The sequence below is a fragment of the Nematocida minor genome (assembly GCF_024244105.1).
Source record: "Nematocida minor strain JUm1510 chromosome Unknown 7920, whole genome shotgun sequence".
NCBI lineage: Eukaryota > Fungi > Microsporidia > Nematocida > Nematocida minor.
The window spans coordinates 1-25,791 of record NW_026250361.1 but is presented as its reverse complement, the minus strand read 5'-3'; the positions used below and the strand labels follow the sequence as shown (position 1 = coordinate 25,791).

Below are 25,791 nucleotides of genomic sequence, written 5' to 3'. Positions count from 1 at the left end.
CGGTGGCAAAGTTGAATATGGTGGAGGAGGAGTGTTTGGTTGGGCCTGTAGACCTTCCGCTGCTCCATTATTCTGAATAAACTCAATAGCTGGCCAACTAGGAAATACTGAAGACCAATAAAGTCTATCTCCTTCATTCACCATAGTGGCTGGAGTTTCTGTTCGGCTATTCTCAATCACTGGAGTTTCTTCTTGGCTAGAATGTGCATCACTATCTCCATATGTTGGTGTATATGCTGATGTTGCTGTATATACTGGCGTATATGTTGGACTATATGTTGGTGTATATGCTGATGTATCTCTTGCTGTTGGTCTATCCTTGTGTGGATTATATGTGTCTGTTGCTCCATTGCCATACATAGTGTTTAGATAATTAAGTACACGTTTTTTGGTTGCTTCAGCTTCTGCTGCTGTATATGATGGTGTTGTTCTTACATATGCACTTGAGTACAGGTTATATGTATCATATTTACTTTTATAGAATACGTATATGCAAAATAGTACAACAATAAACATGATTACTTCGAATATAATTCTCCACACACTTTTTTTTCGTCTTGGTGCTTGCTCAGTCATTAGCTGCAAATCAGTCCGTTATTTATATAAAAAATGCCCTATAGAATTGTAGGAATATTAACCAATGCCGTGTAAGTGGCTATTTACTCTATTCAGCTGAATTTATTCGCTGGAAATAAAGGGTTAGCCAACTGTCTTAAAGACCAATAGAAAGCTTGGTTAAATATCTCTCTAGTGATCATATACTGTGCATAGCTGATATATCAAATTTAAACCATTTAAAGAACGCTTAATGATTTATTGAACCCACTTTAAATATTTTCATTGTTGACCCAGTTTCTTTAGTGTCTGCTTTGTATGCATCTGTTTGGTTAAATTTTTGGTGATATTTAACTACTTTATTCATTATTTACAACTGTATCTGCATCGTTTTGTTTATCTCCATACTGCTTCTCCATTTTCTTATGAAATTCTTCTCCAAGTTTTTCTTCATTTTCAGTTTTTCCTGTTCCGCCTGATAGCTTTAGACTTCCCAATATGCTTAGATTATCCCAGTAGTTTTTTATTTCCTTTTTATAGATGAATGCGGAAATAGCACATATTACGAAAATAATTAGAACTACACCCATTGTATTTCTCCATATGTGTGACTTATGTCTTTGCACTTGCGCTCTCATTAATCATAAAAACAGTCCGTTATTTATATAAAAAATGCCCTATAAAATTGTAGGAATACTAACCAGTAATATGTAGATGCCCATTACTCTATTCAGCTGAATTTATTTGCTGAAAATGAAGGGTTAGCCAATTGCCTTAAAGACCAATAGAAAGCTCGGTTGAAGATATGCCAAGAGATCATATACTGTGCATAGCTAATATATCAAATTTAAACTATATAAAGAACGATTGATGATTTATTAAACACACTCTAAATATTTTCGCTGCTGATCTAATTCTTTAGTATCTGCTTTATATGCATCTGTTTGGTTAAGCTGTTAGTGATATTTAACTTTGTCCATTATTTACAACTGTTTCTACAATTTATCCCCATATTTATCTTTCATTTTCTTATGAAATTCTTCTTCTTTGCTTTCATCTTTTTCTCCTTTTCCTCTTGATGGATTTAGGCCTAGACTTCCCAATATGTCTAGGTTATCCCAGTAGTTTTTTATTTCCTTCCGATAGATGAATCCGATAATACCACATATTGCGAAAATAATTAGAATTAGATCCATTGCAGTTCTCCACATGCTTGATTTACGCCTTTGTACTTGTGCTCTCATTGATCACAAAATCAGTCTGTTTTTTATATAAGGGATATCCTATAGGAGTGTAGAAATACTAACCAATGGTGTGTAAGCGGATATTACTCTATTCAGCTAAATTTATTCGCTAAAGATGAAAGAATAACCAATCAGCTCAAGCGCCAATAGAAAGCTCAGCTAAAGATTGCTATGATATCATATGGTGTAAATCAGCTGATATACCAAATTCCAACCATTACCTTTTTCTCTAACACCACTTAAAGAACATCCGATGCTAATGGCAAATAATTTAAAATAAATAAAATACATGTACAATTTACACTGGCAATTATTGAATACACTTTTTATTTTTTCTACTGCTGCATACATTTTTCTGCTGACAAGCTTGCATACATCAATAGCCCATCATGAGTGCTGGTAATGATCGATTCCTATTTGACAGGCTCTGAAAATAATATATATTATACAAAGAATTAGAAGTACCCTCATTACAGTTTTCCATGTGCTTGGTTTTTGAACTGGTACTGCTTTCTCCATTAATCACAAAAACAGCCCGTTATTTATATAAAAGCCATCCTATAGAATTGCAAGAAAATTGTCCAATTATTGCATGGGTGCATATTACTCTATTCAGCTGAATTTATTCGCTAAAAACAGAGGACTAGCCAATCAGCCAAGCACCAATAGAAAGCTCAGCTGAATTATCCGCTATATCTGCTAAGATACTGCATGTCTATGCCAGCTGCTGGACTGAGCTTAATCCGCTGTCTATCTGCCAATGCATTACTGGCTATGCGAGAGATTTTTCTGCTTCTCGTTTTTCACCCAGAATTTGTACCATGTATTTGCATTTGTAGTTTCGTTGACATTCCCGCCTCCACCGTCTTTTTTAGAAAAGAACCCCTCGGGAAGAAGCAGGATAACTAAAGAGACCACGCCCACCAGAATCAGAGCCAGCAAAATCTTCCAATTTCTGGCTCTTTGCCGTTTTTCCATTGCATTGACCATTAGCATGGAGTTGGTTCGTTATTTATCTGGGATTCATCCTATAGAATCACACAAAAGACGTCCAATTATTGATGCACATTTATTGCCGTATCACCACTGTTTTTACTCAGCAATCAGTGACGTATGCATCCTACTGTCTTTTTGGGATATACCTCTGAGATTTCTGTACTTTCACTCATATGGTATTTATTTCAGTTTCATCCTAGTGTCAATAAAAACGCAGTAGATGGATAGATGAGATTAAAGACAGAGCAGTTATGTTTTTTAAAGCATGCATTTGAATTTATTTGATAATTATTTTTGGTTAGATGTTTGTTCTATGTTTTTAGCTACTATTACATAATATTTATATTTTTTTAGTGTCTGGTTACTAGATCACTCCATCTATGACTGCTAGCTTTTATTCGTGTAGATGCTTTCTTTACTTTGCCTGATTAGTGTAATCATCTTGGATAGACGTGCCCGGGTGGGCCTCCATGACCACCTTGCATCCCTGCAGTTTCCCTAGGAAAATCTGGATTAGGAGTCTGTTGTCCTTGATCTCCAGTTTGCCCTCCAGTTTGATGTCCTTGATCAACAGCAGCTGGTCCTTCAGTTTGTCCTTGACCAACATCAGGTGTTCCTTCTGTTTGATGTCCTTGATCAGCAGTAGGTGTTTCTCCTGTTTGATGTCCTCGATCAGCAGTAGGTGTTTCTTCTGTTTGTTGTCCTCGATCAACAGTATCTGGTCCTTCTGTTTGTTGTCCTCGATCAGCAGTATCTGGTTCTTCTGGATCTTTTTGCTCTTCCTTTTTAGGAAAGTCTGGATTAGTACCTGGCTGTTTGTATGGATCTTTTTCCTCATCCTTTTTGTCGTCGTTTCTATCTGGGTTGATGGGAGTTTCTTCGTATGGTTTTTCTTCAGGATCTTTTGTCTCATCTGGCTTTTCTGGGCTAGTGGAAGGCTTTTCTTCAGGATCTTTTTGCTCTTCCTTTTTTTCTTCAGGACGTTCTGGATTGGTAGGAGGCTGTTCTTCAGGCTGCTTTTCCTCATCCTTTTTGTCATCTGGCTTTGGTGGCTTGTCATCCCCATCTTTGTCCTCAGGCGAAGATGCAGGCGACTTCTTCTTCTTCTTTGATTTTTTAGCATCTGATGTCTCAGTTTCGCTGCTACTAGCGCCAAGTAAAAAACCAAAGCCTGAATTGCCTTCGCTGCCACGGTTTCTCATAGCTTTTATGATAAAGTACAACACTACAATAAGTATAATCAAAACGAGAAAGAAAATTATCCATTTTCTTTTGCTCCCTCCAGAGGAGCTTGAATTTGAAGAACTACTCATGTTAAAACTCTTTGCATTTCAGTTTTTTGCTCTGCCTTAAATAGCCTTGATTTTCAGCCCATTGGTTCTCTTCTGTTTATGCAAACCAATAGCAATCAATCAGATCTAATCACAGCTCATTTGTCTGTTTTTTTGTGCCATTGGCTGGCTGCTGGCCTTTTTATGCATATTACCTGTAGGATGAAACAACTATTAAGAAAGATCTAACTATAAATGCAAGTTGGCCAATGAAACTTTGTAGCACTGCGAGCATTTTCTATGCATCCTAATGAGAAAGAGACACACAAGAAAATAAAATAGTGAAATGCAACTAAAAACTTTGTACTTTTAAAATGCTGCATTTATTATCTCAGCTCTAGGACAACAGCTTCTAAATGATAAGCCATCCATTATCGATGAGAAATAGCCACTATAGACTAGATGGATTCATACACTAGAGCAATAATAAGTCTTTTTATTTTTCTACTGTTTTCCCTATAGTCAAACATACGATGAGAATAATAAACATAAAATCAGTAAAACTTAGTCTAAGCATGTTCTTGCTAGTACTTCAGTCCAGAGAGTCTATGTGCTTTTGAGTTTCTGTAACCTTCTTTCTTACCTCAGGATTGTCCAGAGACAAACCTAATCCCTCACCAATATTAGTTGTAATATTCATAGGGCGTATTATATCTAAAAGATTGCATATATCATAATAGCACTGTTCTAGCCTAGCTATTTTATCTTCTGGCCATTCCTCTCTTTTTTCTATCTGTACTTTGGACATGTTTTTAATACATGCTTCAAGATGCTCCAAGTTTTTTTCATTCTCACTAGTAACATGTTCTTCTTTCTCACGCTCTGTAATATCTACTACTGGCGCCCTGTCTTGTTCTGCACTTTGTTTCTCCCTTTTCATGCTCTCTACCTTATCGATAGCATTATCCTCTTCTTTTTTCAAGGAAACTGCTTTCTTGCTAAAGCCCTTTTTAACTGGGTTGTAAATGTAAACCAACAGCATCATGACTGCAGAAACAACTAAAACAATGCCTACTATCTTTATATATCTCATGCTCTGTATGCTATTCATTCGATAGCGTCTTGAATTTTTATCAAAGTGCTTATATTTATACTTTTATTACTAAGGGGCTTATATTTGATAGTTCTAGTAAACTTTATCTTGGGCTTTATTTTGATTGGCAGCAATTTCCAATAAAGACAAAGTGCACCAAACTCAAAATAAAAGCTTACACAATCAAAAAGATACACTAAATTCTCACCAAAACAAACAGATTATTTTTCCTTTATTATTCCACTCTACCACTATATTTATATTACTGTTCATTCTGTGAGGGTTTTGAATATGTGTATGAAGTACTTTGCGTCCTGGTACACTGTGCTGCCCTCTGCATTGTACGTCATTGCATTCGAGCACATCCTCATTACGTCGCTTTCAAACTCTTCCATGCTGTCGTATATCTCTATGTTCTCTCTTATCTCTGCAATTGATATCGGGTACTTGATTATCTCGTAGTAGTCTGGATACATTTCCGGATCAGGCAGCTCCATAAACAGCTCGCTTCTTCTTCTCCCGTTGCACGTGCTTCTCACAAGAGAGTCCAATATCTCATCGCACCTCTTCACTAGCCCGCCCTTTTTGCTTTCTTTTGAGGGCCGCATCGAGCTTTTTCTTTTTCCATTTTCGGTTCCTGGGGTGTCCGTCTGCTCGCTGTCTGCAAAAAGAGAGGGAACAGGCCCAGAGTACATCTCAAACGGCCCGAGCACACCGGACTCATCAATGCGCTTAAACTCAACCATTTCTGCTTCTGATCTGGCAAGCATCTTATTCAGCTCATCGTCTGAGCCCACGACGCACGATCCATCATCCCCTGCGCCTGCATCTCCCTCTTCTCCCTCAAAAATATTTCTGAGCAGTGCTTCTCTTTCTTCGTGCGTTGTTCTGTTGTCGAATCTTCCTGCCTGTATAATTTTTTCATCTACGTGCAATTTGCACAGAGCTTTCTGCAGGATGTACTCTTCCACTGTGTCTGCTGTGATGAGTCTGAAGATTCGCACCTCTTTTGTTTGCCCTATTCTGTGCGCTCTGTCCTGTGCCTGCTGGTCTGCGTGCGGGTTCCAATCACTATCAAAAATTATCACAGTATCAGCAATCTGCAAGTTGAGGCCAAGACCCCCTGCTCGCGTGCTCAGAAGGAACACTGGATACTCTGATGTGGGATCGTTGAATGAAGAGATCAGAGCAGCACGCTCTTCGCTTTTCACTGCGCCATCGAGTCTAAGGTATTTAAACCCTTCCATCACCAGCATGTCCTCCATGATAGTCATGATCTGCGTCATCTGGAAGAACATAAGAACTTTGTGTCCTGTTGCCCTGAGCTTGTACAGCATTCTCCGCAGCAGGCCAAACTTGCCGCTGACTTTGTGCAGCAGATCGTTGTTGATTCTCTGCGGGTTTACGAAATCTTCCACCGTATCGAAAACAAAGGGATGGTTGCATATCTTTCTCAGCTGCATAATCGTGTTGTTCAGTCTCTTTGTGCTTTCCTGCTTGCTGACAGCGGCAGAGCGCACCTCGTTGTAGAGTGCTCTCTGCAGAGGAGACATTTTGCATTTTACGATAGTTTCTACCTTATCGGGTAATCCTGCTTCCACATCTTTTTTCAGTCTGCGCAGCAGGAACGGCCTCAAAACTTTGTGCAGCCTCTTTATAATGAGCAGCTCCTCTTCTTCGTTCAGCTCTATCTTTTCTCCCACATGCGCGAGCGGAGCGTTGAACCACTCGTCAAAACTTCCGCCTGCGCAGAATATTTTGGGAAGCACAAAGTTGAGGAGAGACCACAGCTCGGGAAGAGAGTTCTGCAGGGGCGTGCCTGTGAGGAGCAGTCTGTACTTTGACTTATAATATGTGTTCATGACAATGCAGAGCTTAGACCCGCTGTTTTTCATTCGGTGCCCTTCATCCACGATGGTGTACAGCCATTGCGTCTTGGAGAGGAACGATCTGTCTTTTATAACGTATTCAAAGGTAGTCAGAAGGACATCGTACTTTCCCGCCATTGTCTCTTTTTTCAGCTCTTTTCTCTGCGCGGGGTCTCCCTTGTACGAAAGAACTCGAATCGAAGGAGCCCACCGGCTGAACTCAGACTGCCAGTTAGAGAAAGTGGAGAGAGGCACGATCACAAGGAAGGGATCGTTCTCCTGTTTTTTTTCAAGGATGTAGCATATGAATACGATGGCCTGCACTGTTTTTCCAAGACCCATTTCATCTGCTAGTATTCCGTTGAGGTTGTTGTTGTACAGAGAGACCATCCACTCGACTCCTTTCAGCTGGTATTCTCGGAGAAGACCGTACGACACAGATCTTGGCTGCTCTTTGATCAGCTCCTTTGCGGAGTGTGCTGCTTCAAAATAGTCCTGTGTGGTGTTCTCTTGTGCTGATTCATTTGTGCCTTGACTGTCTGTGTTTTGCTGTGTGTGCTTGTGGTCTTCATCCGATCCCTGCTGCAGCCTTATTCTTTTTTTGAGGATGTCGATGTACTCGTCTGTTTTTTTGAGAATATGCGTAAGCCGTGTGTTTTTTTCCTGTTTTATGAGTTTAAGATATTCCTGCTCGTCGTTTGACTTGAGGGCCTGCATTCTTGCTTTTTCTGCTTTTCTTTTCGTTTTTTCCTCTTCTTTTCTGTGCTTGTCGTGTATCGCACTGACGGCAATGAATATTCTCTGCTGGTTTGCGATCTGGTCTTTCTGTGTCTGCACGGACTTCATTGCTGCTTGCTTTATGCTTTTGAGGGTGGAGAGCCACCACGCCACTTTCTTTGCTTCTCCCGCTGCTATGTGCCTGGACTCAAGGTCTGAGAGGACTCTGAGATCGTACAGATTCTCCTGTTTGTGCGCCTGCGATGTTTTTGATATTTTTATTATCTCTGGCGAGACTATTTCTTTGATTCCGCGGAAGACGTTTCTTCTCAGCACGGACTGCTCGTGGTACAGCCCGAGCTTCTTTATCTTTAGCAGAGTGCTGAACGCATCTGCGTCTTCTCTTCGCATCTCCAGATACGCCTTTGGATCTTCTTTTATCTCTTCGTACATAATGTGGTTTCTATCGGCGTATTCTCTTATTATTCTGTTTATGGCCTGTGTTCTCTTTATGTTCTGCAGCCTGTGCCTTTCTGTCTTCAGCGCCTCGACATCAAACCCCAGGGGAAGATGCGTGGGGTGCATTCTGACTGTTGCTTCAAACTCTACTTTCAGGGCCTTGTCTTCTGCGCTTGTTGTAAATATCCCGGACACTCCGGACACAAACAAGCCCTTTCTGGCATTAAGAAATGAAGTCCATTCTCTTTCGTCTCCTTTCATGCAATAAATAATAAAAAGAAAAATCCAACAAGCGCATAAAAAGTAAATAAAAATGGTGCTTATTTGGAAATAATGGTTTATTTGTTCTGTACTGGGTTTTAATATAGATCTGCTCCCTGCTGCACTAGGAGAATACTTTGTAGCTGAGACACTCTTTGGCAGTTGGTCTTTTTTGGTGGTCGAATGTGAGCATCTTTTTGAGCATGCTAATCAGCTCCTCTTTCTCCTCTGAGTCTTGTGGCACTCTCAGATCTGTGGCCTTTAGGCTCTGCCAGGTTCCTTCTGCTGTGCATTTGCTGTTAATGCTCTCCAGCTGCTTTGCTGGGCACGAAAGTGCGTACTTATTTGTGTAGCTCTTCAGCTCTGCGGTTCCGCATATGCTTACTATTTTCTCTAGCTGGTCTTCATTCGATGTTCCGCTGAATAGGGGAGTGCGATTAAACAGCATTTCTCCAAGTATGCAGCCGGCTGACCATATGTCCAGCGAGTAATCATAGTACTTAAAGCCCAGGAGGAGCTCTGGCGCTTTGAAGTGCAGACTGGCCACGCGCGTAGCATACTCCACTGATGGCAGATAGTACTCTGCCAGTCCCCAGTCGATTATTTTTAGTATTTTTGTCTTGTGGTTTATGATGATGTTGTGCGGCTTCAGATCTCTGTGGAAAATCCCCATCGAGTGGATTTGATCTAGGGTTTTGAGCAGCTCTTTTGTGTAGTGGATAACATCTGAAATGGTGAACATCTTGAAGAGAATTCTTGCCTCTGTGTGGTCTTCGTATGGAAAAATGAGCGATCTTGTGTTTGTTTCTGCATCTTTTACCACATCCAGCAGCTGTATCACATTCTCAACTCCTGTGAGCGCTTTCAGTATTTTTATTTCTCTGTTTATTTTCTTCTCTCTTATGGGCCTGAGCACTTTTATCACCACGCTTCTCTTCTCTTCGGGCGGGGCAGTGACTCCTTTGAAGACCTGCGAGTATTTGCCTCTTCCGAGAAACTCTGTTATTTTGTATTTGCTGATCGCGCCGTACTCTATTGCATATTCGTTGTAGTCGTAGTACTCTTTGCCTTTCTTCAGAGCGGCAGTTGTGTACACTCTTGCCGTGGTTTGCAGTGCCATTAAAAAATTAAAATGAGCGGATGTTTATACCCGAGGTGCTTTGAGGATGTTCGGTGATAACGGCGTAAGAGTATGCAAGCATATTTACGCCGTACGGAAATGGGTTTTAATCCACTGAATAGATACTACACTTGATCGAAGCAATTGCCTGGAGAAGTATTTTAAAATTTTCATCTTCCTTTTATAATTATTTTGCTCGACTCTGCCCAGTGTGAAATAAATGTGGGTGCATTATACTCTGCGACAATAAACTATTTGCAGTAGCCAGCTCGTCTTATTGCAGAATCCCTAGCTATACTCTGTACGAATTCTTAAATTGCTCTCAGCTTCCACTAGTAGACTACTATCTACAAATAATGTCTATAGGGGTATGGTAGAATTAGCGATAGTTTATTGCTTGGAGTATTGGCTATATGCAGTCTACTGTATCTACTTTCTGTCTTTAGTGAGAACAGCTGTAGTTAACTGCAAGAGATGGAATTTATATCTATAGTTTTCTAAAAGTCTATCTGTTTATATTTACTGTGCTACTGAAGATAAAAGGTGTCTATATTCTTAAAAAGTACGGGTATATATCTTGTGCTAGACTAGTGTATAAATAACAGTTTTATTTCGTGTTTTTATCCCTGTAGATGATAGGTGATGGTCTAGCAGAACTTCCAGTTGTTCTTACACACAACACAGTGCACATACGTTGTCATGGGCTCATCGGCACTTCTGGTCTGCAGCTGTCTGTACGTGCACTTTCTTTGTTTGCACTTTGTGCAGAAGAATATGTCTGTCTCTGCTTCTTCCTGGGCGACTGTTGTGTCCAGGAGAGCTCTTTGGAATATCTTTGCTTCTAGCTCCTTTAGCTCTTTACTTTTCATCTCCTCCACAGACATTGCTATGAATTTGTGTGTGTCGAGCACTCCGTTGTAGACCGAGGTGCACAGCCACTTATTAGACGGATCTTTCAAGTTCAGATATTTACTTCTGAAGAGTGCTCCGTATTCTATTTTGCTTTTTGCTTTCTTGCATATCTCTTCTTCTAGCAGATCTCCCAGGGCTGAAGACCTTTCTGTGTCGCTTCCCTCCAGCTGCAGGTTGAACACTTTTGCAAACTCTTCTTTGCATCTTTTTCTGGTCGTCTGGCAGTCCATGTGAATTTTTCTGTTTTTTTATTTTTATGTACCAAGTCTCCATTGTAAAATAAATACAGAAGGACAAAAACTAAAATGAAAATGAGATTATTTATTTTATTATACGCTATAGCCATTTAGCTATTTAGTGCAGAGAGGCCTGGAGTTGGGTCAAAAACAGGAAGTGTTATGCTCTGCACGACCTTTTCAATCGCAGAGTATAAAAACTTGTTCAGTTTGGACAGTTTTAAGAAGTTTGTATCGCTCACTTTTATCACTATCGCTGTGTGGTTTATATTGCTCTTTTCCACAAGCTCCTTTATTGGCTTTTTTATGGCATCTATTTCAATGCAGGATTTTATCTGTCTGTAGTTCTCTGAAATGTTGTGTATACTGGGCTCTTTTATCTCTGCGTTGTCTCTGATGTAGTTTTCTAGGGAGAAACTGTCTATGCTTTCTATTTCAAAATCTCTCTTTTTCATTTTCTCATGCAGGGCCATAATGAAGACCTGAATATCTTCAAAGTACTTTTTATGGTTGTTTAGAAGAGAGTCTATGTATACAATCCAGTTCATGTAGGACGTATCTTCATCCTTCGTGCTCTTTGTTTCTCCCATCGCCCACCGGTTGGTCAGTATCTTTCCTACATAGTTGTCTATCTTGTCTTGATCCATGTATATGTTCTCGTTTCCTTGCTTGTGGAATAAGAAGAAGGGAGTCACAGCCGTTATCATTTCACACTTCAGCACTTTTATCTTCTCAAGTAGGTTGTTCTCTGTCGGGAGTTCTGTTTTGTGCGATTTAATGAATTCTATATAGCGGTTGTCTTTTTTACTTTCATCTCTGCCAGCTTCTCTGTTATTCTTAAACAGCTTCTGGATGTAATTTTTGTAGATGCTGACCAGTGTTTTATTTTTCTCGATCAGCACTGAGCTATATCTTCCGGTCTCCTTTCCCTTTATTTTTTCACATATTTCAATGGAGTTTCTATCAAAGTTGAATATCATTGGAAGAAAGAGCAGCAGATCATCCACAAACTCTGCTATTTCTGCGCTGTTTATTTCACTATCTTCTGTTATCACCAGCTCTATCTTGTTGGCATTTAGCTCTACTGTGCTATCGTTCAGTAGATAGTAGACCAGCTTTTCTTGGATTTCCCGAAGCGTTCTGTCTTTTTCTCTGTGTGCAAAATTAAGCACCAGTCTTTTGCAGCTGATGTTTTTGTTTTTGTTTTTGCAAATGTAGTCTCCCATTCTTAGAATAGAGTTGTTGCACAGCACCACATCAAACGAATTACCAGAAATCTGTTCCAGTTTGGAAATAAAGGCAAAAATAAAAGAAAGCATGGGCTCACTGCACAGCAAGGCGTTTTCAACCGAGTATTGCACAGTAAGTGTCTGTTCTTTCCCTGGTATGAACACTTCGATGTTTGAGTTTTCCAGTCTGTTTTGCAGCTCCTGGATACGGCTGGATAGCACACAGTCTACCAGCTCGATGTTCTCTATTTCAATGCCCTTTGTGATGCAGTTGATAAAGTCTTCTGAGATCACAGAGAGATCTTTGATGGAAAACATTTTGATCTTCCGCACGCCGAGACTTTTAATGTAGTCAAACCATTCAGAAATACTCCCAGAATTGAACCCTGTTATTTCGATTCCATCGAAGTCAAAGAAAATATTCTCTGTGCCGTACGCTGACCACATGTCCTTTTTTTTATTGCTGTTTTTTATGGCAGCAGGCGGCTTGGATTCGCTGTCTTTTGGGACTTCTTTTGAGTGGTTTATCGTTATTTTCTTTGGGACTATGGTGGCCAGATAAAATAGAACATCAACGAGAGGGCCTCGGTCCATCGTATCATTTCTTCTGTAGTTGTACTCAGAGAAGGACGAGTAGTTATTGATAACCAGGTGGTCAATGGATATTTCTACGAGCTCGCAGAAACATTTCATCTCTGAAAGATGGTTGATAAACTCCTCCATCTCCCGGCCATTCTCCAGCACCAGTTTGTACGACTTTTCGTAATACATCACATACTCAGAGTAGCAGGCGTTCTTTATCCTAGAGTTTCCCTTGAACTCAATAAAATCTTCAGACTGCTGTAGTTGTTCGATGTCTTTCTTTTCATACGCGTACACTTCTGAGTCTACTACAAAAATATTTTCTAGCTCTTCTTTCTTCTGGCGCTCTGCTGAGTTGAAAAACAAAACACTGAAGTATCTCGAGACTATCTCATTTATCTTACTCAGCTGCTCCTCCGGTCTGTGGTTAAAGCGAGCTATTCTGTTGTCATTGAGGATGATTCTGATGAAGTTGAAATCTTTTTTTTGTACATCATTGCTTTTCAAATCGCTGGATCTAATGAGCGAGCTGTCGCTAAGGAATGCTGCATGGCAAGAGCCGAAGTAGTGGTATCTTTCGCTTCTCCAGAAATAGTTTGCAGGGCTTCTGTAGATCTTTAGAGACCCTTTTTTTGTCATTTGCATTTTTTCTATTGCCGCTCTCTTGTACTCCGTGTATTTACTGCTTTCTATGCTTTTCTGCTGTTCTTCGCTCTCGCTTTCTTCTTCTGTGTTATCTTTTCTGGAAAAAATAAAACTGTCAGAATCGTCTTCGTACTCTTCTTCGTATTCTGAGTCTTCTGTGGAGGCATCTATTTCTTCCTCAGACCCTTGCTTTTTGCTATTGCTGTCTTCCATAACACTCACGTGCTCAGAACACACGTTGTCTAGAAAGTATTTCTCGTAGTCTATACTGCTATTTTTGAAAAAAGGTGTCCGTACCTCAATTGTTTGCACAAGCTCTATGGCAACACACAGTATAAAAACAGCACAGTAGTATTTCATTGGATAAAGCAGCCCAGGGTATATAAATACACCAAGAAATCAGAAACAGATAGGAATAAAGCACAAAAAACAAATAGCCAACAAATAAGAACCTATTTACAGCAGTAGAACAAATAAATAAACACTGTAGTTCAAATAATAAAACAAAAAAATCAAAAAAACAACATACAAACAACAAAAACAGTGCATCCTTCACTCTTATCCACTCTTATGCAGCTTCAGTGGTGCGGTCTTAAGACGGCAAATTGTGTTTGTTATTTGTATGACACAGTATGAAGCGAGAAAAAATAAACATATAGCAGAATCGATAGCATAGAACATTCCATGGCCAGAATAGATGTTAGTGCCAGATGAGTGCAGACTGACAGCTCTGAATAAATTATAGACCGTGGACAATATGTAAATAGAGAGAATAGCAGAGCACAGAAGAACAGCATAAAATATTTTTGCATAAGTAGAGCAAGATGCAAAGATTAATTGCATCATTATCCATTCACTCTTCACCGAATGGTTTAGACCTATCGATGCTTTTAGTGTTTCTTCTAGTAGAACGGCCGAAGCAGTAAGAGAAATGGAAGATGAAATGTGCTGTAGACGGTTAAAATATTTTATTTCTATTTTAGACTATTTGCTTTTTAAATACCCAGTGGTTTGGATTGTTGACGTATGCTGCTTTGAACAGTTTCTCGGCTTCTCTCAGTAGCTCTACCTTCTCTGACATGTCGGTTACATCAGTCAGCTCTATCTTATCAAAAACATTCTCCATTGCGTATTTGGTGGCCATCAAGTGTCTGATGTTCATTCTCTTCACAAAGCACTTGATAGACTCCTTTCTCTTCTTCTGTCTCTCTGTCATGTTCTCTGCCACGGGCATGGGAGCCTTGGCCAGACCAATGATTGTTACATACTCGAAGCACTCGCCTTTTTTCATCTCGTCAACTATGACGGCCTTGCATCCTGCGTACTTTCCCTTGGCTAATAAAACTACTTTTTCTTTTCCTAGCATCATCTTGGGCAATAAAAAATAAAAAATATTTTAGAGAAATATTTTCATGAACTTCTTCACTAACGTAAGAACGCCTCCTGCTCTGGAAATGATACTGGACCCGGAGAACGACAGCGGCGTGTACCTGGACGACTGGGTGGAGGTGGAGATGCTTCTCAGAAATATCTTAATCAATGCGCACATTATTGAGTTTACTTATAAAAATATTAACAACATCCTGCGGGGCATCCTATCTCCAGACCCCCGAGAGAGAGATCTCTGTTTTGAAATATCTTTGTGCATCCTGGAAAGATCGCTCCTGGACAGAAACTGTATCATAAATATTTTGGTAGAGTTTTTGGTTGGCGAAGTGTCGCACTACGGGATTGATCTGGTGCTAAGGCTGCTGAATGCAACCGGGCATATTTCTTCAGAGGACGTTTCAGAGATATACGTGCCTCTGTTGGGCAAGCCGCTCAACAAAAGAATAAGAAAAGAGATAGTATACGGGATCACCACCGTGTACACCTTCAGCAACTTGGACATCATCCTGGGCAGCATTCTCAAGCACTGCAGACAGTTTGACTCTCTGAACAGCTTTATTTCTCTGATAATCATTGAAATATGCTGGGAGGGCGTGGAGAGCGTTTCAAAAGAGTCCTGCACAATGGCTGTCGGGATATTTTCCATCCTTTTGGAGAACGAAGTGCAGCCCACAGTGAAAAAAGTCTCTGAGCTTCTCGTGGACTGCGATTTCATGTACAAAATGTCGAAAAACAGCAGAACAGTGGTCGAGGGCCTTTTTGATGTGGTGTACAAACTGTCAAAGAGCTACTGGAAGAAGTCTGAACAGTTCCTGGCGTGCCAAATGCTAGAAAGTCTGTTCAAGCTGAACAACGAAACATTCGATGAATCGCTTAGAAAGCACAACCACACGAAGTACATTGAATTCACCAACAAAGAGAATAAAAAGATAGAAAGTGATACTAGCTGACAGCAGTCAATAACAATGGGATAATAGTCAACAAGAATTAAGAGTAGCAGGATAGTAGTTGATAGCAGTTGATAGAAATAGTAAGATAAGACAAGACAGAAAAGAGTAAATTACTGTAGTAGCATAGGCATTAGAATAGTGCTGTGCAAGATGGTTAGTTAGTGTAAACAGCAATAAATGTAAAGTGTAACTGTAAGTACAAAAGTGTAGACGTTTATATTCTATTCTATTTTAGCAAGAGAAATAAAAGTGCATTTTTCTTTTTCTTTTCATGCGCGCTGTTCCATTGGGAAGAGAGGAGGAGTCTTCGGCTATTTACAAGCTGCTGAAAGAGTCAATAGAAGAGAGGGACTATGGCGTCCTGTATGTCAGCGGTATGCCAGGGTGCGGCAAAACACTAACGTGCTCGAGCGTGCTGGAGATAGTCAAGGAAAACTACCCGAATATTAACACCATAAGTATCAACTGCGGGTCTCTTATTCTTCCGTCTGATGTGTTTCTTACCATCCACCAGGCACTGGATAGCAAAACAACATACTCATCGGCCAGAGTGCTAGAAGACACTCTGAAGTCAGAAGAGTACACAATTATCCTGGCAGATGAGGTGGACATGCTTATAACAAAAAACCAGCACATACTGTACGGCCTCCTGGAGCTACCGTCACTGTGCAAAAATATTTACATTATTGCGATCTCCAACACTTTTAACCTCCCAGATAAAAGACTCACCAGCAAAGTAAGAAGCAGGCTGGGATGGAACAGACTTAACTTTGCGCTGTACAAGAAGTCCCAGGTCATCGGAATCCTGCGGGAGAGCGTCAACGCAGTGAACAGCGATCTGATGAAAAATGAAAAATCGAAAAAATCAGAAAAAAGAGTGTCTGATACGCAGGATCAAAACGGCGCAGAAAACGACGAAGAGACAGACGGATACGGGAACGAGGAAGGACATGGAGACAGAGTGAGATGCGAGTTTACACAGGAGGCACTGGAGTACTGTGCAAATAAAATATGCACACTGAACGGAGACATAAGAAAAGCTTTGCAGATACAAAAGTATGCGATCTCGCACGCGGTTAGAAACGGGCTCAGCACAGTGGGAATGGCCGAGATGGACAAAGCGGTAAAGTACGTGTACCACTCGATGCAGAGCAGCTTCATCAGGTCGCTGTCAGAGTACCAGAAAATACTGCTCGGAATAGTGTCAAAGAAAGGGCACTCGTTCCCAGATAGCTTGTATGTTGACTTCAGAGCCATTCTGCTGCTGAAACAGTACCCCGTGCCAGGCTTCAAGGAGTTCCAGTTTATGATTGAGAAAATGTCAGAGATAGGCGTGCTGAAAGGAAGAAGCAACAGCCTGGCAGTGGAAACAGACTACATCCCGGATGAGCTTGAGATTATTTTCCAGGAAGAGGAGAACGACGAGCTGGAGATAGTAGAGATATCATGAAATAGTCTTCAGCAGATAAGAATAATGGCAGATATTAATCTATAATTAGCAGAGAGATGTAATGGGTAAAGATGGCACAGATATTGCCAATCAGCTGGACAGAATGATAGGAAAAAGCAGTTAGTAAATAAACATAGAAGAATATATTTTTAATTAAGAGCATATATATTGAATAATTTTTTATTTATTTATGGATAGCAAGACTGACGAGATTCATGTCATAATGGACAGCCTAAAGGACTCCGACCCAGACATCACACACTCCGCCCTAAGCATGCTTGTGCAGAAGTTAAGGTCATCTACCTCAGTGGCATCTACTATTCCCAAAATGCTTATTTACCTAGTCTCGCAAAAGGACATTCTCCACGAGAAACTGCTTACTCTGCAGGGAGAGAACAAGCTGCTGATGGCAGATGTGATGTCTGTGATATCCGCAACACTCCCAAACACAGACAGCCTGAAGTACAGGATACAGGGAGGGTCCACTCCTCTGGACATTTGGGGGCACCAATACATAAAGAAGCTGGCAAGTGATATCATCAAAGTAATAAAGAAGGAGCTCCCACAGAGCACTGAAAATTCGAAGTCAGCAGATGCATCTTCCCAAATAGGAAATAATAACGACATTTCTGCACTGGAGAGCGAGGAGAATGAAGAAATGGTGGCTACCATCCAGGATAGTCTCAGCACAATTGACGGGATCCTAGGCACTGACCCCCATCCATCCTCTGACAGCGATGTCGTGGATAAAGACGACCTTAGCGACAACAGAAAGGAGGACAGCGCAACCACGTCTCGTATCCATGCACAGGGATACAACGTCGTGTACGATGTCATCTCCTGCCTCTTCAAGTTCAACTGCGAGTGCGAGTGCATCGATCTTCTCCTGGAGATAGACAGGCTGCAGTACATCCACCACTTCATAGACAGCGACAACCTCGAGAGAGCAGTGAACTACCTATTGTCTCTCTCGTTCTATGTGAGAAGCAGCAGAATACCAGACGCTCTGCAAGTGATCCTCTTGAAAAGCAGCAAAATCGAAGAGTATGCAATACTTATGATAAAGAACAGAAAAATAAAAGAATTACTGAAAGTATACGCAACAAGAACAGAAATAGAGAAAATAAAAATAGTCCACACTCTGGCAAAACACGAAGCATGGAACTACGTCACAAAAGAAGAGTGGGACTCGTTTATGAGCAGCAACACCGCATACGCCGCAGTGCTTAACAACACGTACACAGCCGTGCTTAATAAGTATGTTAGTGATAAGCTCGAGCTAAGCAAGGACAAGGTGTCAACAGAGGAGTACGGGTCATTCTCTGATGCTCTCTCAAAGGTCTCGTTCTCAAATGAGACCATAGCAGAGCCAGAGAACAAAAAAACGTACAAAATCACGACACAGTGCTCCAAAGGCCTTCTGTTCATGTGGGACCAGAACAAAGCCCTCATTGAGCTAGAAGACAACTTATTCTGCGAAGACGGATATCTACGCGTCTCGAGCATCCTGGCTCTCTCTGCTGCCACGTGCAGAGTGTACGATGACAACGACACAGTGCTGGCCGCAGTGGAGGAAGGGATGAACACAAAGTCAGTCACGCAGAAGATAGTTCTTATGATCTCTCTTGTGCTGAAGTATGCGTCTTCCAACAGACCAGACATATTCGAAATAATCCAGAAAATGCTGTACGATGAGTCAATAGAAGTGTGTCTGTTTGCAGTCTACGCGGCTGGATGCATATTCAGCGGGTCTTGCAACACTGAAGTGTACACAGAGGTGCTTAATGTTCTCGCCAGCAGAATAGGCGATGACTCAGACAATGTGGTTACCAATGGAAGCATAAATGGAAATATATCATCAAATGGAAATAACATCGTGAGGTTTGCGCTGCTTGGTGTTTCTCTTATCTTCCTGCAGGGCACAGACGCAGTGTACTCTGTCATTGAGTCTGCAGAGGTGCTGGGAACATACGCCACAGCCCTATCCATCCTTATGCGCAGTATGGCATACCTTGGAACAGGCGACACTGATGTAATCCACGACATTCTCAAGGATGCCCTGGATATTTCCGAGAATGCCAGCGAAGAAGCAGAAGCTACTGAAAATGGAAATATCTACGACACTTTTGATTATAAAACAGTATTTTCCATTCTTGGTGTAGCTCTGATATCAATGGGCGATGACACATCTGTCCAAATGGCAGCGCACATCCTTGAAGGCTCTTCGCTCCTAGACATCCCAAGGGCACACATGGCCATTCCTCTCGCATACTCTCTTCTGTATATGTCATCCGGCCGCACGGACATCATAGATAAACTGCGCAGATGCATATGCAGCAGCGACTTATCAGTCATTGTCTCCGCTGTTGTGTCCCTTGGTACAATCGCAGCAGGGAGCAACAACTCGCGAGTCATATCGATACTTGACGACATTTCGTCTGTCTGCGGCAAAGGCGCTTCTGGAAGTGTCATCAAAATAGCGTATGGCCTTGTCAGAATGGGGCACGGGCTCTTTGGCCTCTCTGTCATGCGCGATGGCGTCATCAGCAGCAAGTCTGTGGCGTGTTTCATGGGCTTCCTATTCGGTGCAATGGATGGAGGCATCAGTGTCCTGGACAGATACTACTTCATCCTTATGCTCATCAGCGCGAGCATACATCCTAAGTATCTGATTGGTGTAAATGCAGAAGGCGTTCCTGTAGATGTAAACATCAGAGTGGGAGGAAGAGTAGATATAACAGGCGTAGCAGGGAGCCCTAGAAAGCTCTCGGGGGCCCAGGTGCATGCATCGCCCATCATACTGCAGCCGCAGGAAGCAGCTGAGATACTGACAGAGACAGACATGTTCAGAACAGGCGAGGGCGTGGTGGTTGTGCAAGAGAAGGAAAAAGAAAAAGAAAAAGAAGATAGCAAATAAAAATACGCATCATGTCTATTTACATCTCCGTCATTTTACTTTAGATTTTCTGCCATCTGTGCTGCTTTCATGCGATGCAAGCTGTGGATTATTTGCACAATTATCTATTCGAATATCTGCAGGAGAGTTTTTGCATTTATCCAACTTTCTTGCCCATTTGCATTTTATATAATTTTCTCTTTATTTATTTGCATATGGGGAGCATCCCAAGGATTAGATTGAAGAATAGCAAAATGGTTGCTCTGTGGTCTCTGGATATAATTGTAGATAAGTGTGCTATCTGCAGGAACCACATCATAGATACGTGCATAGAGTGCCAGTCAGAAGAGAAGTCGATGGAGTGCAAGCCTGCCTGGGGACAGTGCAACCATGCATTCCACGCACACTGCATATCTCAGTGGCTCAAGTCCAAGAACATCTGTCCACTGGACTCGAAGCCCTGGAAGTTCCACCATTCAGCTGATAAATAAATATGCTCACTCATCTTCCTATCTACAAGTTTTATCTATGCTCTGTGAGCAATAGTTATTTTTCTAGATAAGATCTACAGGAGTAATAGCAGCGATCTAAATGTACACTATGTCATCTTAGTACACTAGCACATACCATGCATTAGAAAGATAAAACAAATTCAATGATTACTATTGAGACACTCAGTAAGAGTTTACATGAGCATCAGGAATAAGCTAGGAATATTTATTGCTCAGTCGGAACATATGAATACTTTCTGTTAAGTCAAAAACTATCTGTGAAAAAGGGGAGTTTGTGCAATAAACATCTGCTGCGAACAAGAAGTAAGTTTATCTAGTACCTGTAACTCTTTGATTAAGTACACATTTAAAAATAAAAATAAGAAATTCTCTTTATTTTTTATCCTATTGCTCTGAGATCACTTTAATCTGCCCTGTGCGTGCACTTTCATTCTATAGTCTTCTGTGCCAGTCTTTCTACTCTCTTATTGTACTGCATTCTGTCGTTTATGAACTCCTGTGCTGCTTCAATGTTCGCTGGGCTCTCGGAGTTTGGCTCCACCAGGAGGAGAATAATCGAGAGAAGGATCGAGTTTATATCCCGCACAGGCATCCATCTCTCCGACACGTCTTCATATCCAAACTCGTCATCCCCTGCCTTGTGAAGTATGGAGATGCACACATTTCCATCTGAATCAATATTCGGGTGCCACACTTCAGACACAAATTTAAAAGAAGGAGGATCATCAGGGTACGTCTCAGGGAAGAGCATAACTCCCTTCAGAAGAGCATTCTCGTATAGTGTGTCTCGCGGCCCTATTATAAGGATTTCCCACTGGTAGATATTGTCGTCTAGCAGGCCTACGCTGTAATTGTCACTTGGGCACTTTGAAATGCGCTGGAGCTCTTTGGTAATAAATATTTTAGAACGACGGCGCGGGTCAGACCTCTCTCCAAGCATCATAAAATAAAAATAAAATAGAAGCAATAAAACAAACACAATAAAACAAAGCAACAGAAGAGAAGTGGCGAAGAAAAGATTCCAGTGCAAATAGAAAGAGCAGCATTCTTAAAAACTTTGCAGTTTATGAGACGGTAGAAGAGACAGAGGTGAAAGAGATGAAAAATATTTACATTAGCAGTTATCAATGGAAGAAAAGTAGAGATACTCAGTGGAATATAAACAGCAGAGAAGTGCAGTAGTGAATGAATTCTAGATAAAGCTTGAAATGGTGATTATAGCATAATAGTAGAACAGATGAAGAGGTAGAACAATTACTTTGTTTATTCTGTTTCAGAACAAAGAATGAGCAGCTTTTTAAAAGTCTGTCTTATTTTCTAATGGAGTAAGTTGGCGATTAAAATAATAGAACTAATATTTATTCTTCTGGAGTGAACTGTTTGTGTCCGCCCTTCTTCTCTGCTTTCTCGTATGAAATAACGGCAAAGTGCTTTGTCTTTGATAGGGGCCTGGTCTCACCGCAAACGACTTTATCTCCTACCTCTACTAATCCGTCCCAGCAGGGAGACAGGTGTACATTGAATCTTGTGTTTCTTCTCTCGTATCTCATGTACTTTGGGTGGTAGTGGAGGTATCTCTTTACTACAACAGCAGTTCTCATCTGTTTCAAACTGACCACCTCTCCTTTGAAGATTATTCCTCTGATTGTTACGTCAGATGTGAATGGACACTTTTTATCTATATAAGTGCCAACCATTGCACTCTTTGGTGTTTCATATCCCAAACCAATTTCTTTGAAATGTCTTCTAGGCTGTTTGTTTCCTCTGGCTATTTCGTATGGGTTGTTGTACACTGTCTCCTGGGATGGGTACTTCTTGAATTTAGAAACATCTTCGATTATGTCTTGCATCTGCGGGGGCTAAAATAAAAATAAAAATATATTGCAGAGGCGAAAGAGAACAGAGCACAGCTGACCCAGAAAGAGGAAAAAGAAAAAAGACACAAAGATTGAAGGAGCGTAGATGATAAAACCAAGTTTACATCGGCTTATGTCTTCTGATAATGCTTAATATTTATTTTCATTGCTTTCATGATATTTTCACTCATTCATTCGCTTGCGAGAATTGGCAAAAATTGAAAAAATAGCAAATGAGCATACTACCACTGCAATTTAGCCGTAATTTAGTGGCGAACTCGGTACACTGGTGTACTTATCTGGCATAAACAGACTTATTGGATGATCAGTGCTGTTTTCTGCTCTTCAATGATCATATTGATGTAGATGAAAAACAGTGATGTTTTGTTCTTTTGTGCGATGGATATAGTAATAAAGGCAATAAAACTGCTCTTAACGTTCTTCTATAGACAATGGTGGCCTATTCCTCTATCTCTTCTAGCAGCGCATCTGTGAACTCCGTGCACTCTGCTGCTATTTCTGACTCTTCTTCGTTGTACTTGCAGCAGTTGCTCAGGATCAGATTTACATCGCTGGCCAGCTCTTCTTTTGTTCTGTAGTACTTATTTTTTATTCTTTTGATTATTTTGTTTCCTGTCATCGGCTTGTCTATCATTTCGTAGTAGTCAGGATACTCGGTCTTTGATACATCTCTGTAGAACACCAGATAGTCTTCTTTATACCCCAGCAGAGCATCTAGGTACTTAGACAAGTCTATCGAGTAATTTACTATTGGCGCGTATATATCATAAATATGTACACTTTTCGTCCTGTTTCTGCCTGTTTTCACTTCCACTGTGTCTTTTGTCTTTTTTACGACCGTTCCCTTGCTTAGCACTCCTTCAGCATAGAAGTATATCTCATCGTTCTTTCTGTATCTCTTTTTTTCTACTTCCGCCTGATGGCTCTTGAGTACGAACGGACTTGTTTTTGCCTGGTCTTCGTTGTAGATCATTTTGTATTTTTGGTCAGTTTTTTCTGTTGTAAATTCAATTCTCACTTCTGTCTTTAAACACTCCACGCTTGCCACTACTATATCTACATACTCTTCTTTCATTTGGCTTTTTAGCTGTCTGCTTCGTATTCTCTCTCTCACGAGAACCAGTTCATCTTGCACCTGTGGCAGTATCGGAAATGCTGGCATGTCGTTCATGTACCAGGCGTAGATTGTGTTGTCATCTGGGCATATTGCCTTTCTAGCTGCCTGTCTGCGCCCTCTCCTCTTGCTAAGGATCTTAACTGAGCTGTCTTCCGAGCTTTCGCTCTCTTCTGTCCCTTCAGACACTTCACTATACTCTGAGTCTGAGTCTGCACTCGTCTCCTCTGGATCGTAGGTGCCGCCATCAGATAAATCTTCTGAAATCGCACTTTCTGCGGACTCTGTGTCTGTGCCCAGCGAGTTGTCTGATAATTCTATCGGCCATTCAGACGAACTGTCTTCATTCTCTTCTGATAGCGTTTCTTCTTCTTCCGACTCTGGCACTATTATGTTCTGGCTTGCCCTTTTAAACTCTTTTTCAAAGACTTTTCTTGTGATCATTTCGGACTGCAGCTGCAGGATACTTGCTATCTCCACGCTGCGTATCCACTTGTCCACTGTCTGTCCATACAATGGCACGGAATCATCCATTACTGCGCCTTCTAATGGCTCGCCCAGTGCTGAGTATTTTTTGTTTTTTGTTTCACTGGCTGCATCATTGCTGCTATTTTTGTCGTTCTTAGTGCAAATTTTTAGTATTTGGTCAATGATGTTGTTTCTTTCTTCGTACGCTCTGTGCATCCCTTCTGTGTCTTCTCCGTCTCCTCTGCTCAGCCCTTGCATCTGCTCTTCGTTGTATGAGTGATAGTGCTTAAAATCTTCCAGAACATACTCTGTCTCTGGAACTGCTACTTCTTCATGGAGCGTGCTGTATTTGTAGATGTATCCATCAAGGTCAGCGATGTAAAAGAATGTTCCTGTAGAGTCCATTACTATTGTTCCAGCTACTGCCACGTCTGTGGATATTCTGTTCAGAATCTTCCCCTCTCCATCGATCACTTTTATGATCCCGTTCACTTCAACTGTCAGGAACATGTTTTTGGCTGGGTGCGCTATTATCCCCGTTATTTTGTACTCTTTTTCTATGAGAATTACCTTTTTTGTTTCGATGTTTATTATTCTTATGTTTGACTCTGTGTCTACAGCTACAACCGTTACATCATCTGTTAGGTATATTATGTCTGTGTTGTAGATGCCTGCCTGCGACATTCCCTCCAGCTCAATTGTGCTTTTGTTCCAGCACCCTTCTAAGTCTCTGCCTTTGAATCTTTTTCTTGTCTGGATATTTGACTTTGTTGGCTTTTTGTCCATGCTGTACTCCCAGACAATCAGAGAGGAAGAGTACGTACTGATGGCAAATTTCAGCGAGTTATGAGAGATGTCAATTGACGATGTAAGGAGATCGTCCGTATCAATCACATAGAATCTGTTGTCCAAGTCATTTACGTCGAGAAGTAGAGAGAACGGCCACATGCCTGTGATAATAACCATCTTTTTCCCTCTTGTTGTAGCTGCGCCTGTGAAAGACCCCTCTTCTATCTCATCCAGCACTGTTTCTACCTCTATTGTGCTTCCCACCGTTATTTTCAGTATTTTTCCTGAGTTTGTTATTATCATCCCCTTCATCAGCTCTGTTTTGCTTTTTTCTTTGGATCCTTTTGTTTTTTTCTGCTCCAGCGGCTCTGCCTCTTTCTCTTCGTATATCACATCGAGGTAGTCTATCTGCTCGCCTATTGAGACTGAGCTCACCTTTCTAAGCCCTTCAATGTCCCAGCACACCACTGTCCCTGACTGATCGCACGACAAAAGATACTTGTTTTTGTAGTCAATCACAAAATCAAAAATAGGAGACAAATGGCCGTTCAGCGAGCTAACCATCCTTCCTGAATATACATCCCATATCTTTATAATCCCGTCCTCGCCTCCTGTGAATATGAAGGACTCACTCCTGTCAAACATCATGCAGAGAACTTTTGTAAAGTGTCCCTTTGTCCTGAATATTCTCCTGTAGTCTGATCTCACCGCGCTTTTGTACTTTGCCATCTTCTGGTCCAGAAGGAGGCAGGAGACGGGGCAGTCTCTTATGATGCTTTCTATCTTTCTATACTTCCTGAAATACTCTCCAACATTGTCGATCTGTCCCTTTTTAAAAAGATCTATTATCCCGTCTTTCACTGTTTCTTCTGTTATGTTCTCTAGAGATACGGCATTCTTATCATTAATGCTCTCTTTTATGTGTACAATGAGCTCTCGAAATATGTCCTCCATAAAAATAAATATTTCTGCTCTTTAAATTCTTCTTCTGTGGGTGCAATTTGGGCACAAAAAGCAGAGAAAAAACTGAGAAGAATATGTAAGCTGTTATTGAATGATCTAGAGGCATTCTAAAGTCTCTATTGCTGCATAACTGCTAATTTATAATTAGATTGTTGGTTGTGCGTCGCTAAACCACAACTTTTTTGGGATATATTA

General features: G+C 41.0%; 15 protein-coding genes across 15 annotated transcripts; 4 read left to right on the top strand and 11 right to left on the bottom strand.

Moving 5' to 3' along the window:
- On the bottom strand, positions 1–576 carry NEMIN01_2217 (uncharacterized protein; the record flags this gene model as incomplete). The annotated part of the gene is made up of 1 exon (XM_051478159.1): positions 1–576. A coding segment is annotated over one exon (576 nt), but the record flags the coding sequence as incomplete, so codon positions are not given.
- Positions 577–3,210: 2,634 nt separating this feature from the next.
- Positions 3,211–3,834, bottom strand: NEMIN01_2216 (uncharacterized protein; the record flags this gene model as incomplete). Its single annotated transcript, XM_051478158.1, has 1 exon — positions 3,211–3,834. One exon carries the CDS (start codon positions 3,832–3,834, stop codon positions 3,211–3,213), a length of 624 nt encoding a protein of 207 aa, XP_051334118.1.
- Positions 3,835–4,658: 824 nt separating this feature from the next.
- Positions 4,659–5,177, bottom strand: NEMIN01_2215 (uncharacterized protein; the record flags this gene model as incomplete). The annotated part of the gene is made up of 1 exon (XM_051478157.1): positions 4,659–5,177. One exon carries the CDS (start codon positions 5,175–5,177, stop codon positions 4,659–4,661), a length of 519 nt encoding a protein of 172 aa, XP_051334117.1.
- Positions 5,178–5,428: 251 nt separating this feature from the next.
- Positions 5,429–8,464, bottom strand: NEMIN01_2214 (ATP-dependent helicase STH1/SNF2; the record flags this gene model as incomplete). Its single annotated transcript, XM_051478156.1, has 1 exon — positions 5,429–8,464. The coding sequence occupies one exon, from the start codon at positions 8,462–8,464 to the stop codon at positions 5,429–5,431; it is 3,036 nt and encodes a 1,011-aa protein (XP_051334116.1).
- Positions 8,465–8,588: 124 nt separating this feature from the next.
- On the bottom strand, positions 8,589–9,584 carry NEMIN01_2213 (casein kinase II subunit alpha; the record flags this gene model as incomplete). Its single annotated transcript, XM_051478155.1, has 1 exon — positions 8,589–9,584. One exon carries the CDS (start codon positions 9,582–9,584, stop codon positions 8,589–8,591), a length of 996 nt encoding a protein of 331 aa, XP_051334115.1.
- Positions 9,585–10,231: 647 nt separating this feature from the next.
- On the bottom strand, positions 10,232–10,726 carry NEMIN01_2212 (transcription elongation factor S-II; the record flags this gene model as incomplete). Its single annotated transcript, XM_051478154.1, has 1 exon — positions 10,232–10,726. One exon carries the CDS (start codon positions 10,724–10,726, stop codon positions 10,232–10,234), a length of 495 nt encoding a protein of 164 aa, XP_051334114.1.
- Positions 10,727–10,842: 116 nt separating this feature from the next.
- Positions 10,843–13,548, bottom strand: NEMIN01_2211 (uncharacterized protein; the record flags this gene model as incomplete). Its single annotated transcript, XM_051478153.1, has 1 exon — positions 10,843–13,548. The coding sequence occupies one exon, from the start codon at positions 13,546–13,548 to the stop codon at positions 10,843–10,845; it is 2,706 nt and encodes a 901-aa protein (XP_051334113.1).
- A 619-nt stretch (positions 13,549–14,167) lies between these two features.
- On the bottom strand, positions 14,168–14,557 carry NEMIN01_2210 (large subunit ribosomal protein L27e; the record flags this gene model as incomplete). Its single annotated transcript, XM_051478152.1, has 1 exon — positions 14,168–14,557. The coding sequence occupies one exon, from the start codon at positions 14,555–14,557 to the stop codon at positions 14,168–14,170; it is 390 nt and encodes a 129-aa protein (XP_051334112.1).
- A 43-nt stretch (positions 14,558–14,600) lies between these two features.
- On the top strand, positions 14,601–15,527 carry NEMIN01_2209 (serine/threonine-protein phosphatase 2A regulatory subunit B'; the record flags this gene model as incomplete). The annotated part of the gene is made up of 1 exon (XM_051478151.1): positions 14,601–15,527. One exon carries the CDS (start codon positions 14,601–14,603, stop codon positions 15,525–15,527), a length of 927 nt encoding a protein of 308 aa, XP_051334111.1.
- A 271-nt stretch (positions 15,528–15,798) lies between these two features.
- Positions 15,799–16,977, top strand: NEMIN01_2208 (uncharacterized protein; the record flags this gene model as incomplete). The annotated part of the gene is made up of 1 exon (XM_051478150.1): positions 15,799–16,977. The coding sequence occupies one exon, from the start codon at positions 15,799–15,801 to the stop codon at positions 16,975–16,977; it is 1,179 nt and encodes a 392-aa protein (XP_051334110.1).
- A 190-nt stretch (positions 16,978–17,167) lies between these two features.
- Positions 17,168–19,894, top strand: NEMIN01_2207 (26S proteasome regulatory subunit N1; the record flags this gene model as incomplete). Its single annotated transcript, XM_051478149.1, has 1 exon — positions 17,168–19,894. One exon carries the CDS (start codon positions 17,168–17,170, stop codon positions 19,892–19,894), a length of 2,727 nt encoding a protein of 908 aa, XP_051334109.1.
- Positions 19,895–20,088: 194 nt separating this feature from the next.
- On the top strand, positions 20,089–20,364 carry NEMIN01_2203 (E3 ubiquitin-protein ligase RBX1; the record flags this gene model as incomplete). The annotated part of the gene is made up of 1 exon (XM_051478145.1): positions 20,089–20,364. The coding sequence occupies one exon, from the start codon at positions 20,089–20,091 to the stop codon at positions 20,362–20,364; it is 276 nt and encodes a 91-aa protein (XP_051334105.1).
- Positions 20,365–20,812: 448 nt separating this feature from the next.
- Positions 20,813–21,328, bottom strand: NEMIN01_2206 (ubiquitin-conjugating enzyme E2 G1; the record flags this gene model as incomplete). The annotated part of the gene is made up of 1 exon (XM_051478148.1): positions 20,813–21,328. The coding sequence occupies one exon, from the start codon at positions 21,326–21,328 to the stop codon at positions 20,813–20,815; it is 516 nt and encodes a 171-aa protein (XP_051334108.1).
- A 415-nt stretch (positions 21,329–21,743) lies between these two features.
- NEMIN01_2205 (small subunit ribosomal protein S11e) lies at positions 21,744–22,235 on the bottom strand (the record flags this gene model as incomplete). The annotated part of the gene is made up of 1 exon (XM_051478147.1): positions 21,744–22,235. One exon carries the CDS (start codon positions 22,233–22,235, stop codon positions 21,744–21,746), a length of 492 nt encoding a protein of 163 aa, XP_051334107.1.
- A 466-nt stretch (positions 22,236–22,701) lies between these two features.
- Positions 22,702–25,587, bottom strand: NEMIN01_2204 (uncharacterized protein; the record flags this gene model as incomplete). The annotated part of the gene is made up of 1 exon (XM_051478146.1): positions 22,702–25,587. The coding sequence occupies one exon, from the start codon at positions 25,585–25,587 to the stop codon at positions 22,702–22,704; it is 2,886 nt and encodes a 961-aa protein (XP_051334106.1).
- Between the last annotated feature and the right edge of the window lie 204 nt (positions 25,588–25,791).